Source organism: Bos indicus, chromosome 15, assembly GCF_029378745.1.
Source record: "Bos indicus isolate NIAB-ARS_2022 breed Sahiwal x Tharparkar chromosome 15, NIAB-ARS_B.indTharparkar_mat_pri_1.0, whole genome shotgun sequence".
NCBI classification, from domain to species: domain Eukaryota; kingdom Metazoa; phylum Chordata; class Mammalia; order Artiodactyla; family Bovidae; genus Bos; species Bos indicus.
Genome location: NC_091774.1, coordinates 45478721 through 45505418, shown reverse-complemented (window position 1 = coordinate 45505418; position 26698 = coordinate 45478721). Strand labels below are relative to the sequence as shown.

Sequence of the window (26698 nt, the reverse complement as noted above, 5' to 3'; positions counted from 1 at the left end):
ACTGGCCCTCTTCTTTCCTTCCTTTTCCTGCTGCCTCTTCTCCAACCCCCACCCCCCAGCCTCACTTCCACTCAGACCCTGAGACCTACACTCGTGTGTGCTCTGAGCCACCTGGCTGCTCCTTGCTGCAGCCTGCCTGGCTCCTGCCATGGCCCCAAGGTGCCAGGGAGGCTCCCACCTCCTCCACGAGCCCCCATTCTCACTCCCCTGAGCTGACTGCACCCTGGTTCTTGCATTTCTGTCCCTTTTTGGCCTTTGCCCCTGTGACTCAGAGCCCTCCCCCTCCCCCCTCCAACTTGCTTACCTTGCTTTGCTGTGCCTACCTCCCCCACAGGGCCAGCCTCTTGGACATACCTAGGTTCCCCCTCCCTAAACCTGACCCACTTTAAAGTCCCTCATCCTGTGAACTATCCTGGCACAAATATGTCATTTAAAAATGGCTGTTTATTGGAACTTCCCTGGTGGCTCAATGTTTATTGAGCCCTTACTACATGGAAGGCCTGCATTTTTAATGAAATGTTAATTACTCATTTAACTGTGACATCAACTCTATGAGTTTGGTACTGTCATCCTCCCCACTTTACAGAAAAGGATACTGAGGTTCAGAGATCACACAGGAAATGGCAGAGGCAGCTTTGAACCCAGAGTATTTGACTGTTTCTGCCTGGTGCCATTCAGCATGGTTCTTTGTGGTCTGGACATCCTTATCCACACCCTCTCCAAACCACTTGCCTATGGTTGCTCACGTTCCTCTCTTCACTCTGAAGATGTAACTCTGTGGGGGAAAGGAGCAACAGATCTCGTGTTGCCTGACCTGCTCTATCCACCCTTGGATCTGGGAGCCCTGCCTCTGTTCTCCACAGCACTTATGCCCATTGGGCACACATGTGGGCTCTGCTGAATGAGCAGACAAACAATAGCACCTGCCTCCAGTTTACAGATGCGAATTAAATCTCAGAATTACAACTGCTCTTGTAAGTCTCTGCCTGACACCCAGGGAGAGGGTGGGAAGTAAGAAAAATGAGACGAGGCTGCAGGAAGACAGTCTAGCTTAAAGACCTTGCTGAGAGGCAGAGTTGTCTGGAGATGGAACCAATTGCCACCTCTCTCATTAGAAGGGAGGCCCAGCATCAGGGAAATGGCTAGACAGTGTATTTTTGGAGAAATTCTTCCGTGCTGAGAAGATGGGATTCTGCGCCTTGAATGGTCCTGGGTGGAGTAGGAAGGACTAAAATGGTAAGGGACTGTGCTCTCCCCCAACAGTGTGCCTGAAACCTTCCTAGACGGGGCCCACTGGCCCACGTGAGAAGTGAAAGTGGGAGCTGAGGCCTCTCAGCCTGGATCATACCTGCCCTAGGAGAGCACCTCAGTAGTGGGACAGATGCAGGTATAAGACCACAAATGCCTGCTGTGACCCAGGGCTGCAGGGCACGTCCCGATGGAGTCCTCGCTAGCTGTGTGCGATCTGCAGCCCTAGGGGAGCCTCGAGCCTTCCCCGGGGTGGCTGCAGCTTCTGGAGCTGGGACTGTGATGATGGTGGCAGTGGTAATCGCCACCTCGCTGCCACAGGTGACCCTGGAGAGCCCCAGTGGCTTTTCGTGACAGAAACAAGTGGGATCACCTGCTAAAGATTCATGGAGTACCCATGCTGGAAGGTGGCAGAAACCCACTGTGGGCTACTCAGATTCCTATGAGAGTGCAGTTACCGTGGTGGAATGAGAGGGCTCAGTGGTCTTGGGTATGTAACATGAAATACTCTAATTTTTCCTTTGTGCTGTGTTTGAATCTTCAGTAGAAGGAGACAAAGGAGAGACAAGGACTCATGGCTTCTGACGCCAGTCACGTGCTAGAAGCTGCCCTGGAGCAGATGGACGGAATCATCGCAGGTATGCTCAGGGGTCCTGGCGACCTCCGCACTGAGAAACCATTTTCCTCTCACTGGACTTCTCTTTTGGGTGCAGAGACAAGGCCCCTGTTGGATTTCTTTTGCGCTGTCTTTCAACAGTGCAAACTCAGACTCTTTGATAGCTGGTAAGGGTCTAGGTCTCTGCTGAGACTGCGGCTGCGCCGTATATTAGCACGTGAATAACTGTCCCACTTTGGATCCTGGCTGCAACAGGTGCAGTGGCACTGATTTTATCATGAAGTTTTCACAGTACGGCATGGTTTCAGTCAAGCTGAAACTTGCAATATTGCAGACTTTGCCCTCTAACACCGGTGTCGTTTCCCTTCCCTGGCTGGTCTCCAGTATGTCTGTCAGGAAGTGGTTTTGTATTGATTCACTTAATCACCTGAAGAATGTTCTTTATGCCATATTATTGCAACTGTTTGGCTTCATGTTTGTGTGAACCAGTTAGGAACATTCTCTTGAAAAGATCCAGCAAAGCTGTTTAATTGGAAAGGACTGCCATGGGCTGTTTGGGCTGATTAACTCATTTTTGGGGGACAACTGAAGCCCGTACTGATTGGAACGAGCCTGTCATTGGAAATTTTTCTCTGCAGGTCACAGGCCTTCTTTCTGTCCTTACTTGATACAAGTCAGTGACCTTATTTGCTGACTGGGCATTTCTTTGGGACTTTGCTCCTTGTTGTGTGGAGCTATGGCTGCAGGAGTCATGTTTGGGCTGAGTGTGACTAGAACCCAGGGCGTGCACAGGGCACCTGACATTGCCCGGTGTCTGTCCTTCCATCCTGCAGAGAGACACCCGAGGCACTGGGGGTCCTGGGTGTTTGCGCCTGGGGCAGAGGAGGTAGGTATTCCATGCCTTGAAACTTCTGCATGTTGTGGTGCACAGATGACGTGTTCCAGCTGTCATCTGTCAGGCTCTTAATTTCTCAGTGAACAGAAAGGGTCCTCAGGACGCCGACCAACATCCGGGTTTTCAGAGACTCTGGAGATTGGGATGTCTTGCTCCAGGTTAGGGTCCCGGAAGCCCTATTGAGAGGAGATGAACAACAGTGTGGGTTTCCTGGCAGTCTTTTCAGAGAGTCTCCCCCGGAAGTTTCCAGGGTCTCCTGTGCATCGAGATCATAGTCACAGAATCAGACTAGCTCAGGTGGTCAGCACTGCCGAGCCCCCAGCCCAGGGGCAAGAAGGAGACTGTGAGAGCCCCTGGAGCAGGCGGAGCTCTTAGACAGCTGGGACAGGTGAGTGGGACACCTCCTAAAGAAGGCAGCCTATGTGGGGTCACTTCCTCCTGCCTCTGAAGTTCCCCACGCAGACACCCCTGAAATGACAAAGCGTCTGGCACGGTCCCCTCCGTCTGTGAGCGAGGACTGTGGGTCTGAATACTTGGGGCCTTGGCTTGGTCAGGGACCTGCGGTGGGTGTGGTTCCTGGAGCAGAACCAGGAACTCCCCTCCTGTTCCCTTCCAGCATTGTGTGCTCCCTCCTTCTCCTGTTTCCTTAGGCCTCCACCCTGGCAGACTCCTTCTGGAAGGGCTCCCTGGGCGTCTCTGGAACAGATACAAGAGTTTTGCTGAGAGGTGGTCTAAAACATTCCAAGGAGTTCTTTGGTTGGAGGAACACCTGTAGCCAGACTGCTTGTTTCAAAACCTAGCTGTGCATCAAGTTACCTGCATGATATGTTCTTCAGCTTCCTCATATTTAAAATGGGTATAATAATAGAACCCACCTAAGAAGGTTGCTGTGCTTATACATGTAAGGGCTTAACACAGAGCCTGCCATATAGTAAGCACTGGATGGCATCACCGACTCGATGGACATGAGTTTGAGTGAACTCTGGGAGTTGGTGATGGACAGGGAGGCCTGGCGTGCTGCGATTCATGGGGTCGCAAAGAGTCGGACACGACTGAGCGACTGAACTGATAAAGTGTCAGCTCTTGATAAATTGAGTTCTCATGTATTCAGGTCCTTATTTCACCCATTTGCATGCTGTGGTTTTCATTGTCTAGCTAAGGCTTGTGCATGCCTCTTAGGCTCGCCTGGGGTCTACAAGATTAACGCAGAGTCTCTGAGTGGGCTCTGCTCTGCTCTGCTCTTGCCACCTTGTCTTCCACAGAGCAGTGGAGGAATCAGGTCACACCACTCTCCCCACAACTCTTCAGTGGCTTCGCATTTCAGGATAAGCATCTGAAGTCCCCATTATAAGCAGCAGTGCTGTATGCGCTTGGCCTTTGGCTGCCTGTGTGGCTGCACCTCCCACACCTCCCATCTGCTTGTCTTGCTTTAGCATAGGCTGTCTCAGGGCCTATGTGCTTGCTGTCCCTCTGCTGGAATGTTCTCCAAGTACACTGAGGTCAGGTCTCTGCTGAAATGTCACCATGCAGAGGCCTTCCCTGACACTCTCTCATGTAGCGTCCCTACATCCCTCCCCCCATCCTCGCATCCTGTTTTTATTTCTTTATAGAACTTACTACCATCTGACCCATTAGGTTCATATTCATCTGTTTATTATCTGCCTCCTGCACCAGGATGTAAGCTCTGTGGCAGCAGAGGCTTTGCTGGTGCATCTCCAGGGCAACACAGAACATGTGCTTAATAGATGTTTGGGTCCCATGTGTATTTGATTTACTTCTGTGAATAAGCTCCCCTTTTCATTTATTAGGTGGCAGTTACTGGTTTCTGTACCTATCCCCTGTCTGTCTGCATGCTGAACTTCATTGATTATTTTCTCTCTTGTGTCTTTGGCTCATTCTTGTGGAATAATAAATCACTAATTTTTTTTTTTTGAAGACTCTGTGGTTAGCATGTCCTGTGAGCCATCTCTTAAGCAGTAATTGGCTCACCCAGACATTTGACAGGAGCTATTTGGCAGATAATTCAACACTGAGGTTATTAGCGAGTATCTGGAGGGCATATGTTCTATGCCATTTGCGATGAAAAGAATAATAATTACTGAATGCTTTTGTATGGGATACTTTTCCTCAAGATTATTAAAGCCATCCTCATTTTCAAGTTGACTGGGCCAAAGAGCTTAGGGATTTTTGTGGTTATTAATGTAAACTGCAGTTAGACTGTTGGAGTTTGAATCCCAGCTCAGCCACTTATTACTGGCTGTGGAGTCTTTGCGCAAATTGCTTGATCCCCTTGAGCCTCAGTTTCCTCATAGTGTATAGACATTGGTAATAACAGTGCCATCTCATGTTATTGGGAGGATTAAATTAAGGTAAAGAAGGCACTCAGAATAGTGCCTGTTACCTAGTGAGTGCTCACCAGCTCTAAATTACCTTGGTTTTGTTGATATGACTACTGACAGTATTTTTGCCACCCGAGCTATAGTGCTGGTAAATGACGGAACTAAGATTTGAGTCCAGGCTATCTGAGATCCAGATGTCTTCCTGGCTCATTTCACTCCTGGGTTCATCTCATGGTGATGTGCAGCAGAGCCCCTGGGGTTCTGCAGGGCTGTCTAGGGAGTTCACTAGGAGGAGGGTCCAGTCCTGTCCTTGTCCCCAGTCTGTTGGTCACACTGGCTTTGCTCTCTTCCCTTCTACATTCAACTTCCAAGTAAGAGCTTGTTTGCTTGAGCATAGAGCAGCTAGAAGGAAGCTGAAGACTGTGGCACCAACATCATGAATCACAGATTCTGTAGGGGTTGTGTCTTTGTGTGAACATTTATATTGTCCTTTCTTTATTTCTATTCTCTCACTAATTTGAAGTCGAAGGGTGTCAAGTACTACTTCTAGCTGGTAAAGGACTCAAACCACTGCATCCTCTCACTTTATGAAAACACAGTTATGCTTATCTTAGTGAAGAAGTTTTTATGGGCTTCCTGCGTGCCCTAAATAGCAAGCATTTATGTAGGCTGTTAGCCTATTGAATTCTGAGATCTCTATGATGAGAAAGGCAGTGCTACACAACTGCAAGACCCTTGACACCTTACAGCATCTCAGGGAGATATCTGTGCTGTAACTCAAACTCAATGCTGTATTTTTGTACCTGATAAATCCTTTAATGTAACACATTTGAACCACATGAAAAATCAGATTTCTGCTGTAAGTGACCCATTTCCTAGTCTTGACAATCTTTAAAAAAAAAAAACTGGTGTGGGAGGCTCATGGCTAAAATATTTACTTTTAATTCCACTAGTGTTATTAACTATACCATTTGTATTTTGCTTGTTTCACAAGATTATTATTTCTTGTATTACCAAGTATATGACTGAGCCTTCAACGGAAATGATGACTAGACTTGAAGCAGTTGATCAGATGTATAGTTTGATATATGATCAATGATTGTAATAGTGTAACTCTAGAAGGCAATGGCACCCCACTCTAGTACTCTTGCCTGGAAAATCCCATGGACGGAAGAGCCTGGTAGGTTGCAGTCCATGGGGTCACTAAGAATTGGACACGACTGAGCATCTTAACTTTTCACTTTCATGCATTGGAGAAGGAAATGGCAACCCACTCCAGTGTTCTTGCCTGGAGAATCCCAGAGATGGGGGAGCCTCGTGGGCTTCCATCTATGGGGTCACACAGAGTCTGACACGACTGAAGTGACTTAGCAGCAGCAACATGTAGAAACAAATGGATTCCTACTCAAATGGACACAATTTCCTTCAGTAATGATTATTAATGATTATAACACTGTATAACCAGAACTTCCCCTTATTAATTACTGTACAGTATGACAGGCTACTCTTCACTTTCCAAAACTCTTTCCAAAAGAGTTTCCAGAAGAGTATACTTAGGGCATGTGATATCAATGTGTATATAATTAAGCCTTTAATGCAAAAAAAAAAAAGTGCCCTCTTCTTGTGACCAATGTAAACAGTACAGATGGTGCAAGAGATGATCACTCGCAGAAGCAACCAGGCCAGGAGAACTCAGAGGACATCCTGATACACAAGTGCCCAATACGCCCCTGCAGAGGCAAGCATGGTGACCCCCATCATCAGCAGGCATTCGTCTGCTCTGGAGACATGAGACAAAGAAATGCCTTCTAAGCAGAAGTAGGAAATGAAGCAGAAACATGAAGTGAAAACAGCTGAATTCTTGAAATCTGAAGGGGTGTATCCCGAATGTGATTGTATTTAATTAGGACCCAAGAATTTTATACCAGAAAGTTAGGACAAGGTGACTTAGAAAACCCAGAACCTTTGTCCAAATGAGTTGTTTCTAATACAAAAGACCAGTATTATAAGTTCCAGTAAGATGTTAACCTTTGATCTGGTCTTCCTCTTGATTAGTCCCTGTGATTCAGCCTACAAATAATACCATAATTGAATTACAGTGTTGATGATTGAAATTGAACGCTATGCTGCTTAATTGCATCCCTGTGGATGACCCTAAGCAACAACCACATACACTAATATTGTGTAGGGCTTCATCTGTGGGCTAATGGGGTCAGTGGCTGCTCCGGGGGCTGTGTGTGTGTGTGTATGACCAGAGAACCCCTGGTCAGGACACAGAGGGCCACTTATTTCTCTTCACTGTGCGGGAGGTTACTCATGGGGTTATCTACAAGCTATACCCATCGATGGAGAACAGTTAAAAGGAATCTGTTTAATGACAGTTGAACAAAGAGGTTGCTCTGTCTGGGCCTTTCTTCCAACTGTTTCTTTTTTAAAGACTTTTTTTTTGATATGGACCTTTTTCTTTTTTTAAAGTATTATTGAATTTGTTACAATATTGCTTCTGTTTTGCGTTTTGGGTTTTTGGCCTCAAGGCATGTGAGGTCTCAGCTCCCCAGGACTGGAAACTGTACCCCTTGCACTGGAAGAAGTCTTAACCACTAGACCAGCGAAATCCCTCTGCCAACTCTGATTAGTGTCCATTTTTTGGTTTTTTTGTTTGTTTTCAAGATTGTGTGAGGGCAGAGAAAGTTCTAATCAAGACTGGAATTATTCGTGTGGGCCCATGAATGACTTTAGCTGTGGCATTCAAGGCTGATGATGCACCCACAGTCTGAACAGTTAGTTGGCCTTATATCCAGCCTCTCCAAGGCCAATCAGTGTGGAGTGGTCATCAGTAACAAAGCCACCTGTTTTCCAGTCAGGACTCAAGTTGAAAGTCCTCTACTTTGACACTGACCCAAGGAGAGTCGGCAGAATTTTGGAGGTGTCTAGCGGGCTGACACACGCAAAAGGCTGCCCTTTGCGTAAAGAGGTTGAGATGGCCCACAGTGGGGCCGGGAGCCCTGTTGAACAGCTACATTCTGTTTTTTACCTTTGCTGGCAGAGCCCACATCTCCAGCCTCCTTTTCTATTCTCTTAAAGTGTGTGAGTAAATTTGGAATTATCATTTGTTCATTAAATATTTGCTTATAGTTTAAATTATAGGAACTGACCTGCAAAACCATCTGGACCTTGTATTTCCTCATGTCTTTTCTTAATGGTTAGGGATAGTCAGGGTTTAATTTTTTTCTCTATTGAGTTCTGACATGCTGTATTTTTCTAGATATTTGTGTATTTTACCAGTATTTTCCATTTTGTTAGCATATGGTTGCTTATTGTGTTTTATCTTTTTAAGATCTGCTACACTTGTTATATCTGTATTTATTCCTAGTATTGCTTATTTGTTTGCCTTCTCTTTATTTTTTGATCAGTCTTTCCAGAGAGTATTTTTTAATGACTGTTTTTTTTTTTAAGTTATCTAATAGTTTTTTTTTTTTTTTTAAACTTTACAATATTGTGTTGGTTCTGCCATATATCGAAATGTATCCGCCACAGGCATACACGTGTTCCCCATCCTGAACCCTCCTCCCTCCTCCCTCCCCATACCATCCCTCTGGGTCATCCCAGTGCACCAGCCCCAAGCATCCAGTATCGTGCATCGAACCTGGACTGGCGACTCGTTTCATATATGATATTATACATATTTCAACGCCATTCTCCCAAATCATCTCACCCTCTCCCTCTCCCACAGAGTCCAAAAGACTGTTCTATACATCAGTGTCTCTTTTGCTGTCTCGTATACAGGATTATTGTTACCATCTTTCTAAATTCCATATATATGTGTTAGTATACTGTATTGGTATTTTTCTTTCTGGCTTACTTCACTCTGTATAATAGGCTCCAGTTTCATCCACCTCATTAGAACTGATTCAAATGTATTCTTTTTAATGGCTGAGTAATATTCCATTGTGTATATGTACCACAGCTTTCTTATCCATTCATCTGCTGATGGACATCTAGGTTGCTTCCATGTCCTGGCTATTATAAACAGTGCTGCGATGAACATTGGGGTACACGTGTCTCTTTCCCTTCTGGTTTCCTCAGTGTGTATGCCCAGCAGTGGGATTGCTGGATCATAAGGCAGTTCTATTTCCAGTTTTTTAAGGAATCTCCACACTGTTCTCCATAGTGGCTGTACTAGTTTGCATTCCCACCAACAGTGTAAGAGGGTTCCCTTTTCTCCACACCCTCTCCAGCATTTATTGCTTGTAGACTTTTGGATCGCAGCCATTCTGGCTGGCGTGAAATGGTACCTCATAGTGGTTTTGATTTGCATTTCTCTGATAATGAGTGATGTTGAGCCTCTTCATGTGTTTGTTAGCCATCTGTATGTCTTCTTTGGAGAAATGTCTATTTAGTTCTTTGGCCCATTTTTTGATTGGGTCATTTATTTTTCTGGAGTTGAGCTGTAGGAGTTGCTTGTATATTTTTGAGATTAGTTGTTTGTAATGACTGTTTTCAAAGAATTATTTTTGCTGATCAGTCCCCATAGTAGGTGTGTATATTATTTATTCTATAAATAGATAAATGTGTATATGTATTAGCTCAGGTTCTTCACAGAAACAGAACCAATAGGGTGTGTGTGTGTATGTAGGTATGTGGAGAGAGACAGAGCAAGAGACAGAGAGAAAGAGACATTTATTTTAAGGAATTGGCTCACATGAATGTGGAAGTTGGCAAGTTCAAAGTCTGCAGGGTAAGCCAGCAGCCTGGAAGGCCAGGAAAGAGCCAGTTTTGCAGTTCAAGTCCAAAGACCATCTGCTGGCAAATCTCCACTTCTTCCAGAGAAGTCAGTTTTTTTTTTTCTATTAAGATCTTCCACTAATTGGGTGAGGCCCACCCATGTTATGGAGGACAGTCTGCTTTGTCAAAGTCTACTGATTTAAATGTTAATCTTACTGAAAAACATATCTTCACAGAAACATCTAGAATAATATTTGACTAAATATCTGAGTATTGTGACCTAGCCAGATCGACACATACAACTAACCATGCTTATATATACATAGACATTATGTATTTATGCTTTATATATGGACATATTTAACTTCTTTGAATATATATTCTTTATCATTTTCTGTTCTTACTTGAATCTATCTGTTCAGCTTAACAAATCAATAATATATAATATTATGTATTTAAAATTGACTAACTTAATTGTAGCGGTTAAAGCGGTTTCTGATCCTTTTTGGAATTTATTGATTCTTGCTTTGTCACTTTGACTAGAACATTGCATGTTTCTGTTTTGTAAATAAGTTTATTTGTATCATTATTTTAGATTCCACATTTAAGTGATATATGGTTTTTGTCTTTCTCCTTCTGAACTTCACTTAGTGTGATAATCTTTAAGTCCATCCACGTTGCTGTAAAGGGCGTTATTTCATTCTTTTCTGTGACTGAGTGATATTCCATTCTGTGTGTGTGTGTGTGTGTGTGTGTAGAAAATCTTTATCCATTCTTTCGTCTGTTGATGGACACTTAGGTTGCTTCCATGTCTTAGCTATTGCAGATAGTGCTGCTGTGAACATTGGGGTGCCTGTATCTTTTCAAGTTACAGTTTTCATCCTTTCCAGGTATATGCCCAATAATAGGATTGCTGGATCATGTGGTAACTCTATTTTTAGTTTCTCCGTGCTGTTCTTCACAAGGGCCCCACCAATTTACATTCCTACTAACAGCACAGCAGAATTCTTTTTTCTCCACACCCTCTCCAAAATTTATATTTGTTGACTTTTGGATGATGGCCATTCTGACAGTTGTGAGATGATATCTCAAGTAGTTTTGATCTGCATTTCTCTAATAATTAGTGATGATATTGTGCATCTTTTCATGTGCCTGTTGGCCATCTGTATGTCTTATGGATAAAAGGCTAGGTCTTTTGCCCTTTTTGGAATGGGTTGTTGCTTTTTTGTTGTTGAGTTGCATAAGCTGTTTGTATATTTTGGAAATTAATCCGTTTCAGCAGTGTCATTTGCAAATATATTCTCCTGTTCTTTAGGTTGTCTTTTTGTTGATGGTTTCCTCTGTTATGTGAAAGCTTATGTTGACTAGGTCTCATTTGTTTATCAACTATTTTATTTTTTTATTTCTGCACTTCTCTTTCTTCACTTCTCCTACCCTTCTTTTAATGTTTGAAAACATAGAATTTTTTATGTGTGTTCATATTCCAGCATCAAGGCCAAGATCAGTCGGTGATTTTTTCTAGTGATAGGCTGAGGGTATTGCCCTTTGCTTCCTGGCCTTATGCAAAGGTCTCCCATTTGACCTCTCCCTTTGCTCTGGCCCTAAACTTTGTCTCCTGTCTCCTCAAGCAGCCCATTCAAGCCCAGGTGTGCCAGGAACATCAGCTCAAATGCTCTTTTTCTCCTGAGCTACTGAGCTCTGGAAATTTCCTTCAGTTCAGTTGCTTTAAAAAGTATATGTATTTGTGTTTTTTAATTTTAGGGTGTCCTTTGGGATTTTTCTGAGTACAACTAGTCTGTCATGACCTGCCCTATTGTAGCTGTAATACCATCACCTTCCTTGGTTCACAACCCCTTCCTCCATCTTCAAAGCCAGCGGTGGCAGGGCGAGTCCTCATGTCACATCTCTCTGACCTATTCTTCTGCTTCCCTTTTCTAAGAGCTCATATGATTAAAAATCCAGGATAGTATCTCCATCTCATGATTCTTAATCACATGTGTAGAGTCCCTTCTGCTATATTAGGTAACAAACACACCCATACTTTCCAGGGATGGGATGTGGACATCTTTGGGAAGGTCATTATTCTACCACAAAGGTAATAACGAACATCCCTTAAATGTTGTAAATCAACCATACTTAAATAAAAAATTTAAAAAGAATGCCATCCATTTATTCCCCTGCTTATTTGGTTCCGCTTAAGGAACAAAGGAGTCAGATAGAAAGAGATCAAAGTATCAGCTTTATCATTAGTTTAATTGACTAGGAACCTTAACTTGACCTGAAGCCACAGTCAAGATCTTGAATCCACTCATCCTACACCCTTCCTTGAATTGAATGTAATCCCAAACTTCTAACTTCCATCTTGCTGGGGGTGGAGCTGGTCTCAGAAAGCTTCCTTGGAAGATAATGCCTGCATATGGGGACAGGCATCTCTAGGGGAGAATTCCATCTTTCAGTTCTGTCATCAGAAGGGGTATTCCTCTGTTGAGGAAAAGCTGAGTGAGGGGAGATAGGTGAAACCATTCTCTCCTCCCACAGAAATATGGAGACTGGAATAGTACCCATAATAGCAATTCTTGATTTTTGCTGAGACTTTCTGGATGGCCTAGTCTATGGTCATTTTTGAAAAAAGGCTTTATATGTGCTTGAACACAATGTACCGTCTCCAGTGTTTAGCACATAGTTCTTTATATGTCTTTTGCTGTATCACCACTATAGTTTTTAATTTTGGGTCTGCTCGATCTGTCATTTCCCAAGGGAGAGGGTCTTTTTAATATACTGTGGGATTTGGTTTGTAAATTTGTATTTAGGATTTGATATGTAGGGCTTCCCTGGTGGCTCAGACAGTAAAAAATCTGCCTGCAATGTGGGAGATCCAAGGGAGAGGGTCATTTTTATACACTGTGAGGTTTAGTCTATAAATTTCTGTTTAGGATTTGATATGTAAGTTCATCAGTGAGAAGGCTTGTAATTTGCCTTTGTAAATTGTTTAGTGACAGGGGTCACCATTCACATTCTGGTTTATAAGTTGTACTGGCAGCTATCCTTACTGAAGCCGTTTGGAACAGTCCCTCTTTTTCTATACTGAACACAAGAATTAGATGAGAATCATTCACTTCATGAACACTGGCTAGAGCTAACTTGTAAAAGTATGTGGCCTGGTATTTTCGCTGTGGGAAATTATCAAATTATGGTTCAACTTTTTATAGGTTTGTTCAAATGTTTTTTTTAATCATTTTATCCAGAGATTGTGTGTATATGTGATTAGTCTTAATTTTTTTTTTGCTCAAAAGTACCTACATCAATGCACTCTCCTCTTTCACCATCATCAAGATGCTCTTCAATTCCTCTTCGTTTTGTGTCATTAGAGTTTGATTATCTGTATATTCGAGGTTGTTGATATTTCTCCTGGCAATCTTGATTCCAACTGGTGATTTATCCAGCTCAGCATTTCACATGATGTGTGTATATAAGTTAAATAAGCAGGGTGACAATATAAAGCTTTATCATACTCTTTCCCAATTTTGAACCAGTCTGTTGTTCCATATCCAGTTCTTCTGTTGCTTCTTGACTCACATACAGGTTTCTCAGGAGACATGAAGGTGGTCTGGTACTCCCATCTCTTTAAGAATTTTCATGATTTGAGAGAAGAGCATTGAAACATATACATTACCATATGTAAAACAGATAGCCAGTGGGAGTTTATTGTAAGATGCAGGGAACCCAAAGCTGGTGCTTTGTGATAACCTAGTGGGTAGGATGGGGAGGGAGATGGAAGTAGGTTTGAGAGGAAGGGGATATATGTATACCTATGGCCAATTCATGTTGATGACACAAATGACATGAATGTGATGGTATGACAAAAACATCATCATATTGGTAAGGCATTTCAGTTCAGTTGCTCAGTTGTGTCCAACTCTTTGCAACCACATGAACTGTAGCATGCCAGGCTTTCTTGTCCATCACCAACTCCTGGAGCCTACACAAACTCATGTCCACCATCAGTGATGCCATCCAACCATCTCATCCTCTGTCTTCCACTTCTCCTCCCACCTTCAATCTTTGCCAGCATCAGGATCTTTTCCAGTGAGTCAGTTCTTTGCATCAGGTGGCCAAAGTATTGGAGTTTCAGCTTCAGCATCAGTCCTTCCAACGAGTATTCAGGACTAGTTTCCTTTAAGATTGACTGGTTGGATCTCCTTGCAGTCCAAGGGACTCTCAAGAGTCTTCTCCAACACCAAGTTCAAAAGCATCAATTCTTTAGCACTCAGCCTTCTTTATAGTCCAACTCTCACATCCATACATGACTACTGGAAAAACCATAGCTTTGACTAGATTGACCTTTGTTGGTAAAGTAATGTCTTTGCTTTTTAATATGCTATCTAGGTGAGTCATAGCTTTTCTTCCAAGGAGCAAGTGTCTTTTAATTTCATGGCTGCAGTCACCATCTGCAGTGATTTTGGAGCCCCCCCCCAAAAAAAAGTCTGTCACTGTTTGCCTTGTCATGTCATGCATGTCATGTCATTGCATTTGTCTGTCACTTATTTGCCATGAAGTGATGGGACCGGATGCCATGATCCTAGTTTTCTGAATGTTGAGTTTTAAGCCAACTTTTTCACTCTCCTTTTTCACTTTCATCAAGAGGCCCCTTAGTTCCTCTTCACTTTCTGCCTTAAGGGTGGTGTCATCTGCATATCTGAGATTATTGATATTTCTCCCATCAATCTTGATTCCAGCTTGTGCTTCATCCAGCCCGGCATTTCGCATGATGTACTCTGCATAGAAGTTAAATAAGCAGAGTGGCAATATACAGCCTTGACGTATTCCTTTCCCGATTTGGAACCAGTCTGTTGTTCCATGTCCGGTTCTAACTGTTGCTTCTTGACCTGCATACAGATTTCTCAGAAGGCAGGTCAGGTGGTCTGGTATTCCCATCTCTTGAAGAATTTTCCACAGTTTGCTGTGATCCACACAGTCAAAGGCCTTGGTGTAGTCAATAAAGCAAAAGTATATGGGTTTTTTTTTTTGAGTTCTCTTGCTTTTTCGATAATCCAGCGGATGTTGGCAATTTGATCTCTTGTTACTCTGCCTTTTCTAAATCCAACTTGAACATTTGGAAGTTCATGGTTCACATACTATTGAAGCCTGGCTTGGAGAATTTTGAACATTACTTTGCTAGTGTGTGAGATGAGTGCAATTGTGCGGTAGTTTGAACATTCTTTGGCATTGCCTTTCTTTGGGATTGGAATGAAAACTGACCTTTTCCAATTCTGTGGCCACTGCTGAGTTTTCCAGATTTGCTGGCATATTGAGTACAGCACTTTCACAGCATCATCTTTTAGGATTTTAAATATTTGAGCTGGAATTCTCTCACCTTCACTAGCTTTGTTCATATTAATATTTCCTAAGGCCCACTGTGGAAAATTCTGAAAGAGATGGGAATACCAGACCACCTGACCTGCATTTTGAGAAACCTATTTGCAGGTCAGGAAGCAACAGTTAGAACTGGACATGGAACAACAGACTGGTTCCAAATAGGAGGAAAAGGAGTATGTCAAGGCTGTATACTGTCACCCTGCTATTTAACTTCTATTCAGAGTACATCATGAGAAATGTTGGGCTGGAAGAAGCACAAGCTGGAATCAAGATTGCCGGGAGAAATATCAATAACTTCAGATATGCAGATGACACCACCCTTATGGCAGAAAGTGAAGAGGAACTCAAAAGCCTCTTGATGGGGAAATAGTGTCAGACTTTATTTTTGGGGGGCTCCAAAATCACTGCAGATGGTGACTGCAGCCATGAAATTAAAAGACGCTTACTCCTTGGAAGGAAGGTTATGACCAACCTAGATACCATATTGAAAAGCAGAGACATTACTTTGCCAACAAAGGTCCATCTAGTCAAGGCTATGGTTTTTCCAGTGGTCATGTATGGATGTGAGAGTTGGACTGTGAAGAAAGCTGAGCACCGAAAAATTGATGCTTTTGAACTGTGGTGTTGGAGAAGACTCTTGAGAGTTCCTTGGACTGCAAGGAGATGCAACCAGTCCATTCTGAAGGAGATCAGCCCTGGGATTTCTTTGGAAGGAATGATGCTCAAGCTGAAACTCCAGTACTTTGGCCACCTCATGTGAAGAGTTGACTCATTGGAAAAGACTCTGATGCTGGGAGGGATTGGGGGCAGGAGGAAAAGGGGATGACAGAGGATGAGATGGCTGGATGGCATCACTGACTCGATGGACATGAGTTTGAGTGAACTCCGGGAGTTGGTGATGGACAGGGAGGCCTGGTGTGCTGCGATTCATGGGGTCGCAAAGAGTCGGACACGACTGAGTGACTGAACTGAACTGAACTGAAGGATCACAGTCTTGTCATGGCAAAGGGGCTTGGGTAACTGAATGAAGCTATGAGCATGCTTACAGCCACCCAAGACAGATGGGTCATAGTGAAGAGTTCTGACAAAACATGGTCCACTGGAGGAGGGAACGGCAACCAATCCCAGTGTTCTTGCCTAGAGAATCCCATGGACAGTATGAAAAGGCAAAAAGATATGACACCAGGAGATGAATCCCCTAGATTGGTAGGTGTCCAGTGTATTCCCTTGTGGCTCAGATGGTAAAGAATTCACCTGCAAAGCAGGAGACCCAGGTTCAATACTTGAGTCAGGAGGATTGCCTGGAGTAGGGAATGGGTACCCACTCCAGTATTCTTGCCTGGAGAATTTCATGGACAGAGGAGCCTGGTGAGCTATAGTCCATGGGGTTGCAAAGAGTAAACACTGGGGAAGATCGGAGGGCAATTACTAATAGCTCCAGAAAGAATGAAACCACTGGGCCAAAGTGGAAAAGATGCTCAGCTGTGTGTGTCGCTTCATTCAGTTACCCAAGCCCCTTTGCCATGACAAGACTGTGATCCTTCAGTTCAGTTCAGTTCAGTCACTCAGTCATGTCCGACTCTTTGTGACCCCATGAATCGCAGCACGCCAGGCCTCCCTGTCCATCACCAACTCCCGGAGTTCACTCAGACTCATGTCCATCGAGTCAGTGATGCCATCCAGCCATCTCATCCTCTGTCGTCCCCTTCTCCTCCTGCCCCCAGTCCCTCCCAGCATCAGAGTCTTTTCCAATGAGTCAACTCTTCGCATGAGGTGGCCAAAGTACTGGAGTTTCAGCTTGAGCATCATTCCTTCCAAAGAAATCCCAGGGCTGATCTCCTTCAGAATGGACTGGTTGCATCTCCTTGCAGTCCAAGGGACTCTCAAGAGTCTTCTCCAACACCACAGTTCAAAAGCATCAATTTTTCGGTGCTCAGCTTTCTTCACAGTCCAACTCTCACATCCATACATGACCACTGGAAAAACCATAGCCTTGACTAGATGGACCTTTGTTGGCAAAGTAATGTCTCTGCTTTTCAATATGCTATCTAGGTTGGTCATAACTTTCCTTCCAAGGAGTAAGCGTCTTTTAATTTCATGGCTGCAGTCACCATCTGCAGTGATTTTGGAGCCCCCAAAAATAAGTCTGACACTGTGTCCACTGTTTCCCCATCTATTTTCCATGAAGTGATGGGACCAGATGCCATGATCTTCGTTTTCTGAATGTTGAGTTTTAAGCCAACTTGTTCACTCTCCTCTTTCACCTTCATCAAGAGGCTTTTGAGTTCCTCTTCACTTTCTGCCATAAGGGTGGTGTCGTCTGCATATCTGAGGTTATTGATATTTCTCCCAGCAATCTTGATTCCAGCTTGTGCTTCTTCCAGCCCAGCACTTCTCATGATTTACTCTGCATAGAAGTTAAATAAGCAGGATGACAATATACAGCCTTGACGTCCTCCTTTTCCTATTTGGAACCAGTCTGTTGTTCCATGTCCAGTTCTAACTGTTGCTTCCTGACTTGCATACACGTTTCTCAAAAGGCAGGTCAGGTGGTCTGGTATTCCCATCTCTTTCAGAATTTTCCACAGTTTATTGTGTTCCACACAAAGGCTTTGGCATAGTCAATAAAGCAGAAAATAGATGTTTTTCTGGAACTCTCTTGCTTTTTCCATGATCCAGTGGATGTTGGCAATTTGGTCTCTGGTTCCTCTGCCTTTTCTAAAACCAGCTTGAACATCTGAAAGTTCACGGTTCACATATTGCTGAAGCCTGGCTTGGAGAATTTTGAGCATTACTTTACTAGCGTGTGAGATGAGTGCAATTGTGCGGTAGTTTGAGCATTCTTTGGCATAGCCTTTCTTTGGGATTGGAATGAAAACTGACCTTTTCCAGTCCTGTGGCCTCTGCTGAGTTTTCCGAATTTGCTGTCATATTGAGTGCAGCACTTTCACAGCCTCATCTTTCAGGATTTGAAAGAGCTCAACTGGAATTCCATCACCTCTACTAGCTTTGTTTGTAGTGATGCTTTCTAAGGCCCACTTGACTTCACATTCCAGGATATCTGGCTCTGGGTGAGTGATCACACCTTCGTGATTATCTGGGTCATGAAGATCTTTTTTGTACAGTTCTTCTGTGTATTCTTGCCACATCTTCTTAATATCTTCTGCTTCTGTTAGGTCCATACCATTTCTGTCCTTTATCGAGCCCATCTTTGCATGAAATGTTCCCTTGGTATCTCTAATTTTCTTGAAGAGATCTCTTAGTCTTTCCCATTCTGTTGTTTTCCTCTATTTCTTTGCATTGATCCCTAAGGAAGGCTTTCTTATCTCTTCTTGCTATTCTTTGGAACTCTGCATTCAGATGCTTATATCCTTCCTTTTCTCCTTTGCTTTTCGTTTCTCTTCTTTTCACAGCTATTTGTAGGGTAGTATATAGATAGGTAAGTGCTTATTTCTCCATTTTATGTTTTTGTTTCTTTTTAACTTTTTTTTTTTTTTAACTTGTTTTTGGTTTTGCCTTGCTGGCCTCTGTTGTATTGATCAAGTTGTTTTTATATCTCTGTTAGAAAGTCAAACATCTATTTCTGTATTTTTAATGCTCATCCTTACATTTTTAGCACAAATCCTTACCACAAAGGTGAAATACAAATATCTTTATAGAATAATTGTCTTCCTCTTCAGTAGTACGTGAGTCTTAGAATGCTTTAATTCCCATCAGTGCCCCGTCTTCCATAGTTTTGTATTCTGGTATCATCTTTACTTATAGTCCCCCAAGTATTGTGCTATTTATTATTATTCATTGAACATTTATTTTTTTATCAGATATCATAATGCATTATTTAACCTAATCTTTATGAAAATTGTGAAAGATAAACAGTGTTGCTATCCCTTTTTTATAGACAGAAAATTGAGGCATAGATTAACTGGAAAGCATAATTAGGAAAAAATACTAAATCCATTGGATCTCAAAATCCAAGTTTTTTTCATCATCCCATATTTCATAAACTAGTCTTAGCTCTCAAAGAAAAATGTTGAAATAAAGACCTTAGGTCTAAGTAGTTGTTAGAGAATGTACAGGACATGTGGTCCAGTGGTCTCCATTCTGGGTCTTCAGTGGAGGTGTCTGGTGCCCGAGGGGCTGCAGATCTGTGTCTTGAGGGTGAAGCTGCAGCTTCTCTCTATTTCAAAGGCTCTGCCTAAGTAACGGCTATCTATAAATACTCCTGTCATATACATTTTGCCATACTGTATACCACTGAAGAGCATCAAGAAGAAATGGAAAATAGTTCTGGAGGCCGAAAAATCTGAGATCAAGGTGCCGGCAGGGTTGATTTCTGGTAAGACCTCTCTAACTGCTTGTGGACTGTTTTTTTCTCACTGTGTTCTCACATGGTCTTTCTTCTGCTTGTCTTGGAAGAGAGACAGGGGGCGGCTGCAGCTGGCCCTGGGGAAACAGACCCTGGGTTCAACCACTCTTCAGAGCCGCCCCTCTCCCCTGCCATGTGTGTTTTTTAAACTGACAGTGTTTATTTTGTTTAGTGAACAGTTTAAACAACTTCTCTGACAGAGTTGATTCTTCTATCCCCCTCCTTTTTAGTTGGTGCAGTTTTTCCTGCTTCATGAAGTAGATCTTTTAAAATCCCTTCAGAAATACTCTGCCAGTAATAAATTGCATGCATCATTTATGTGAAAAATGTCCTTATTTTATTCTTAAATCTTGAGTGGTAGTTTATCTTGTACAGATTATAGGTTGGTAGCTACCTGAAGATATTTTGTGGTTATCAGGACTTACTGCTGATGAGAAGTCTTTGACAGTCTAATTGTAGAATATCTTTTATCTCTGGTTGCTTTTAAATTTCTTTTATCTTTGTTCTTCAGTTTCACTGTGTTGTTGCTAGGATTTGTTTTAATGTATCCCTTTGGGGACTCAATGTGTGTCTTTAAACTGAGAAGACTGAAGGTTTTTTTTTTTTTAATTTTATTTATTTATTTTTGGCTGTTCTGGGTCTTGCTTGCAGCGAGGGCTTTTCTCTAGTTATGTTGCACGGGCTTCTCATTGTGGTGGCCTCATGTTGCAGACCACAGGCTCTAGGGCGCTTCAGTAATTGCAGCATGTGGGCTCAGTAGTTGTGGCTCCCAGGCTCTAGAGCACAGGCTCAGTTTTTGTGGCTTAGCTGCTCTGCAGCATGTGGGGTCTTCTTGGATCAGGGATGGAACATGTATGTGTCTCCCGCTTTCGCAGGCACATTCACTATCACTGAGCCACCAGGGAAGCCCGAATGAAGATTTTATTGGTGATAAATCCATAACCATTTTCTCTTTCGCCTCTGCTTCAATAGCTTCTTCCACCTTCCATTCCAGTAATTCTCTTATCTGTTGTTTAACCTATGCACTTCATTTTCTAACCTGAGTAACTGTATTCTTTGTGTTTTGGTTTCCAGTTGGTTCTTTTTCAAAATTTTCTGTTCTTTTCTCATGCTTTCTTGTCCTTTCATTAACGTTTCTACATCTTCCTTTTTAACTTCCTTTTAGGTAAAACATATGTCCAAATATATTCCCAAATAGACAAGTACTCATAATATTGATTTAGTCACATGTGTATTTACAGGCACTAATTTGCAAAAAATTACAAATTTTTTGTCTCACCAGTACATTTTAAATAATACTTTTATTCAACCATTTTACCTTTATCCGAACATACTATTTCTGTCATTATAAGAGCTAGTTTCTGAATAAAAGTATAGCATCCCAGAGCAGTTGAAGAGCATTTGGTGATGTTGATAAAATGTGGAGGTGGGGCCTGAGAGTCTGCATTTGCACCACACTCCCAGGTAGTCCTGGAGCTACCAACGTGCATCACGCTTTAGATGTGCAGAGTTTGAGAGTCCATATTTTTACTTTTAAGTGTTGTAAACACAGCACTTTGAAAATTCACATACAAGGCTGTCATCAATTATTTCATCTCATGTTGAAGAACCCCATTTGTATGATAAAGATCATTTTTAAAAAGTTTACCTTGTTTGTATGTACGTATTTCTGAATTGTGTAACATACATCACGTAAATGAAGACAGGCTAAGTCGTCATGCTGCAGTAACAAACAGTCCCACAATATCAGTTGCCTTGAAACAGCTTAGACCACAAGTTCCCTCACTGCCCTGGGTCTGCTTAGGGCTCTGGTCTATGTCATCATCTCTTTGGAACATGGGTAGATTCAGTTCCCACCATTGCCAGAGGCCAGAGCAAGTGAAAGAGATAAAAGGAATTGTGTTCTTGTTCCTAATGACCTTCTTCTAGAAGTGACAATGTCACTTTTCATGTTTATTGGTCAGAGGAAGTCACGTGGCTGTGAGTAGCTTCAAGGGGCAGAAGTGTTGTCCCAGTATGAGCTGAAGTGGAGGAGATCCAAAACATTTCTGAATAATCCTAGTAACTGCTACACATACTTAGTTGCTTTTGAACATGACCATTGAAAGGCTTTCGATAAAATCCTATACTTGCATTTTGGGTTGTTTCATCTCCCCCTAACAATTACTGAATCTGTATTAAATTTTGGTTTTAATGTGCTTCAGATAAAAATTCTCAGGAGTGTCCTTCCTAAACATCAAAACTTGGCATTGATTAATTTGATGTGCTAGTCAATGGTTTCCACTTAAACTGCACACTGGCATCACCTGGGTAGCTTTTCGTTGTCCCAGATCAGCCTCAGACCAATCAAACTAGAACCCTGGAGGTGGGACTCTGGCATCTGTAGAGGATTTCAGTATGTATATAAAACTGAAGCCCTTTGTGTTAATCTATCTTCTCCAAAGAATGCTTTATTGTTCAAGATAAAGTAATTGAGAGATTGCCCCCAAAGAGAAACTCTATTAGGGCTTGAACAGGAGGTGAGTTGCTGTTTTCTGAGAGGCACTTTAGGGATCAACATCTTGCCTTCTGTTATTGTCACTTTTGTTTTGTTAAACCAGGTATGAGGGTATGCATTTTCTTATTTGTTGCGTCTGATAGTCCTGTTTTTGTGTGTTTGCCTCTGTGATTGTAGTTTTTCCGTAGCCGTCAGTTGGCTGTAGAGAATGTGTGTGGCATGTGGAATTGAGTCTTCTGGGTAATTGTTACCTTTGCTAGTGCTAGGCCTAAGAAGTTTCACCATTTTGGACCATTTTCTGAGCCTATATATTGATGTAAATTGTAAAGAAATAGAAATTAAAGTCTTTTATGTATGTACACATTACATGCAAAAATGGACACAGATACACATGCACTCATACACCTTTACACACACGTAAAATATTTGAAAAGTAAGAAAAAATCCCAAGGCTTTAGGGGCAGGGAGTGGCCCACAGAATGGAAGGGACTTGTCCAAGGCCTCACTGATAGAAAATGAATGAAAATCTCAGTCTTCCCACATACTTCTGGCCTGACTTATCCTACATTTGTAAATATGTGTGTGTGTGTGTGTGTGTGTATGTGTGTGTGTGTTGGAGTGTATTCAGGATGGAGAGGCATGACTTAGCATTTGTTTAGAGATTGGGGGTCTTGCTCTACTTCTGTCCATTTTCTCTCCTGAAGTTTTTGACTGTGACCTTTCCTAGGCAACTCTTAATTGGATTTGTAGAAGCCAGAAACTGGTGAGCACACATCAGAGTGGGGGTAACGGGGCCGTCTCCTAGCTCCCCAGAGCCACGGACTTGTTTGTGGATTGTGATCCACAATTCCCTCTAACCTGCACTTTCAGAAAGCAAACCAGCAATCTAAAAGTAATTGTTTCCTTCTGTGTGGATTTCTCATTCCAAAGACTGCCATGGCAAGTAGGAAGTTGGCTTTGGAGAGAGTAGAGGAACCTGGAATTAGACGACAGGCCTGCAGTGTAACCGTGGATATGGTGGCTCTACAGCCCACATTTTCCAGCAAGAGTCCTGATTTCAAGTATTTTATTCTGTTGGCTTTATAAACAATTCAAATGCCCTGGAAATTCCACCATGAGCCATATTTTCTAAAATGTTTCTTAACTGATGAAAGAAGCACAGAAATCCTTTGTTAGACTCTGTTGCCCCAGTTTTGGTTTAGAAAATATATCACCATCTATGCAAAGAAGGCTTTTTTCCCCTTCTTTTTTAATGGTGGGGTTTAGGAAGGCAAACACAGTCCTATTTGGGACATACCAATTTAGAAAAAGCTGACCCAGTATCCCAGATCTCTGTGGAAATCAGGCATTCTTCCTCTTAGCTATTCATCCAAACATATGTACAGACATTCAGCCAGTTCCCCTCACAGTCTACTGGGCAGGGGGCACGATAACTGTGTCAGCCACTGATGACAGGGGCTCTGCCCTCAGAGACGTCAGTGTCCATGAAGGGAGATGAAATAAGGATACACACAGAGTTAAATATGAGTCAAAGGTGTGAGTGTATCAGAGGATATAGAATCGCCCAACCGGGAAGATCTAGAAAGATTTTGATTTACTCATTCTCACCAGATCCCACGCAGCATGACTTCCTCTGCATCCTGTTGATCAGAGCAAGTCACTAGACCAGCCCGGAGTGAGGATCCACCTTGGGGTGAGGGGGTGGAATGCGCACACAAGGATGCATGGCTCTCTGTGCATACAGTTTACCACTTTAAGTTCAAAGAAGACACATTTATTCATCTCACAGCTGGGGACTGGCATCTCACTGTTTCAGCACACAAGTACTTAGTTGCAGGTAAGTTCTGGCTGTGCCCTCCCACTTGTCTGAGCATGTGAGCTTCCTCCAGCCAGTCACAATGGGCACAGTCATCTCTCTCTCATGCCCAACCCAGGATGAAAGATGATTTCTGCAAAGTTCACTTTGTGAGTGATTCTGCGAGATGGAAGTGGTCATCTAGTCTTCTGATCCATCCATCTCCCTTTCCCTTTCACTAACTTTGCTCTTTACCAGTTCCTTGCCCATGGCATCCACAATTCTCACCCGGATTCCCACCTCTCTCTTGTTCCAGGAACTAAAACAGGGGCAGATATTAGTGATGGTACCTGTGAGCCCGGACCGACTTCCCCAGGCTCCTACATGAACCCCTTCCCAGTGCTCCATCTCGTCGAGGACTTGAGGCTGGCCTTGGAGATGCTGGAGCATCCTCAGGAGAGGGCAGCCCTCCTGAGCCAGATCCCGGGCCCCACAGCTGCCTACATAAAGGAATGGTTCAAGGAGAGCTCGGTGAGTAGGCCCATGGCCTGGGTAGGGGAGCACAGTCACGGAGCCCGTGGAATGCCATCAGGTTTATCTGGGGTGTCCTAGCTCCTCCTCTTCAGGAGTCCGTTGATAGTCACATCCGCATGCCTTCCTCTGAACACTGATGAATTCTTTATCATGTTCATGATATGTGTTGTTCAATATTTTCGTTACATGGGCTGTCAACCTAGGGTTCTGTAACATGCCAATGCCAGTGTGGTAGGGAGAATAATGATCTTCTGAAGATGCTTACATCCTGATTGCCAGAACCTGTGAATAAGTTTCCATACGTGGTGGAAGGGAAGGAATCAGGTGGAATTAAGGTTTCTAATCAGCTGAATTTAAAGTGGGAAGAGTGGCCTGAGTTATCCAGGTGGGCCCAGTGTGATCACTGGCGTCCTTGTAAAAGGAAGGCGAGGCAGAAGAGTCAGTGTTGAAGTGATGGAATGGGCGAAGGACTCACCCCCCACCCCCCCGACCGCTGCTGTCTTTGAAGGTGGAAGGACCAAGAACCAGGGAACACAGGCAGCCACCAGGAGCTGGAAAACTGGCCTCTCCTCCAGAAAGGAAAACAGTCTTACCCACACCTTGATTTTAGCCCAATAAGAACCATTTCAGACTTCTGACCTCCATAACTGTAGGATAATGAATTTGTGTCATTGCAAGTCACTGAGTTTGTGGTAATTAGTTACAGCAGCAACCAAGATTGCCCACAGAGGAAGGTGAAGGCTCCTGGGTGGGTCTTGGGTGGGCCTGTACAGTTCTGGTTTGCAGACCAGCTTCTCATCCCAACCCCCCATGAAGATGGTTCTTGGTGGTCCTCTCAGACTGATAATAGAAGCCCCAACCTGCTTCTCCACGGGCTCTTTTTATTTGTTTATTTGCTTCTTTATTTTTGGCTGTGTTGGGTCCGTTGCTGCATGTGGGCTTTCTCTAGTTGTAGTGGGCGCTAGGGCTACTCTGTAGTTGTGTATGTGGGCTTCTCATTGCAGTGGCTTCTCTTGTGGAGCACGGGCTCCAGAGGATGTGGGATCAATAGTTTTGTCTCGAAGGTTCCAGAGAGAGGGCTCAGTAGTTGTGGCTCATGGGCTTAGTTGCCCTGCAGCACGTGGGATCTTCCCAGACCAGGGCTCAAACCCATGCACTGGACTACTGGGGAAGCCCTCCACGTACTCTTTTAACTAGGTTGGAAGTTGCCGGGGAATGGCTTAGGTAGGTTAGTCCTCTTTTTCCCCAGCTAGAGGATCCCCTTAGCCTCCCTAGAGAGGCATGCTCTGGCTATTTCTGTGTTTGCTTTATGATGCTGGTCCTGGCTTCTGCCCTGCCATATCTGACCATCTTCTGCTCACCTCTTTGTGTGGCTGCGACTCTCTAGCTCACTTTATTCCTGGCATCAGCATCTATCCCTCCTTGCAATTCTGCTAGTACTGACTCAGGCTGCAGTGTTTACAGAAAATTTTATGAAGCCTCTAGAAAATGATATAGGTTCATAATTCATCAGCCTGAGATCCTTGGGTCTAGATGCATTTTGGAACTCAAAGCTTATTAAACTTTAAAAGGTGAGACGGTGCACATGTATAATATGTACCATTTCTAGCCAGTGCAGGGCAGGAAACACTGAACAGTTTTCCAGCAACACTTGTGAATATCTGCATGAAGCAGGATAAAGACAGACTATCAATACATAATTTTCAGTGACTATGTATATTTACCTTGTACAGATAGGCCTGAATTTATGTAACCATTCCTCTAATATTGAATTGAGATATTTTTTAATCTTTCACTAGTAACGTGGCATTGCTGTAGAGACTGTCTTTGTCTAGAAATATTTATCTCTAAATATTTTCTTCAGATGGACTCGTGAAAGTAGAATAATAGTTAAAGCAGGCTTAACAGATAAAATGCAGAATGTTCCGTTAAGTTGGAATTTTAGATAATATTTTTTAATAAGTGTGTTTCATGCAGTTTGCTAAGTCTGGCAAACTCTGATCAAAGGTATTAATATCTTTAAGCCTTGTGACACATTTTTTCCAAACCGCTTTTCAGGAAGATTTTGCCCATTTATATTTTCTTTGGCAGGGCTTGAGGTACATCCTGATCAACAACAAGCACTAAGATTGAAAAAACAGCTAATTTCATAGGAAAGAGAGTTTCATTTTATTTTTCCATTTCTTTGTTTAGTAGAAAGGCTGAATTTTTAAATAAACTTATTAATATTTATTCTTCTGTATGGTTTCCAAACTTTTGATCTTATACCCCAATATGAAAAACAAATTCATTCTCCAAATACACATA

At 43.0% G+C, this 26698-nt stretch overlaps 1 protein-coding gene across 11 annotated transcripts in view; it reads left to right on the top strand.

Annotated features, from left to right (window-relative positions):
- Nucleotides 1-26698, top strand: part of PPFIBP2 (PPFIA binding protein 2) — a 200269-nt gene that overhangs the window by 31409 nt on the left and 142162 nt on the right. For 10 of the 11 annotated variants that reach the window (XR_011570863.1, XM_070803727.1, XM_070803726.1 and 7 more), the window contains exons 2-3: nt 1793-1886; nt 24174-24388. Coding sequence is in view for 10 of the 11 variants with exons in the window: in XM_070803727.1 (XP_070659828.1) it covers nt 1823-1886; nt 24174-24388 (279 nt within the window). In the remaining variant the exon portion in view is untranslated. The remainder of the gene's footprint in view (nt 1-1792; nt 1887-24173; nt 24389-26698) is intronic. The other variant, XM_070803725.1, reaches the window with a different exon arrangement.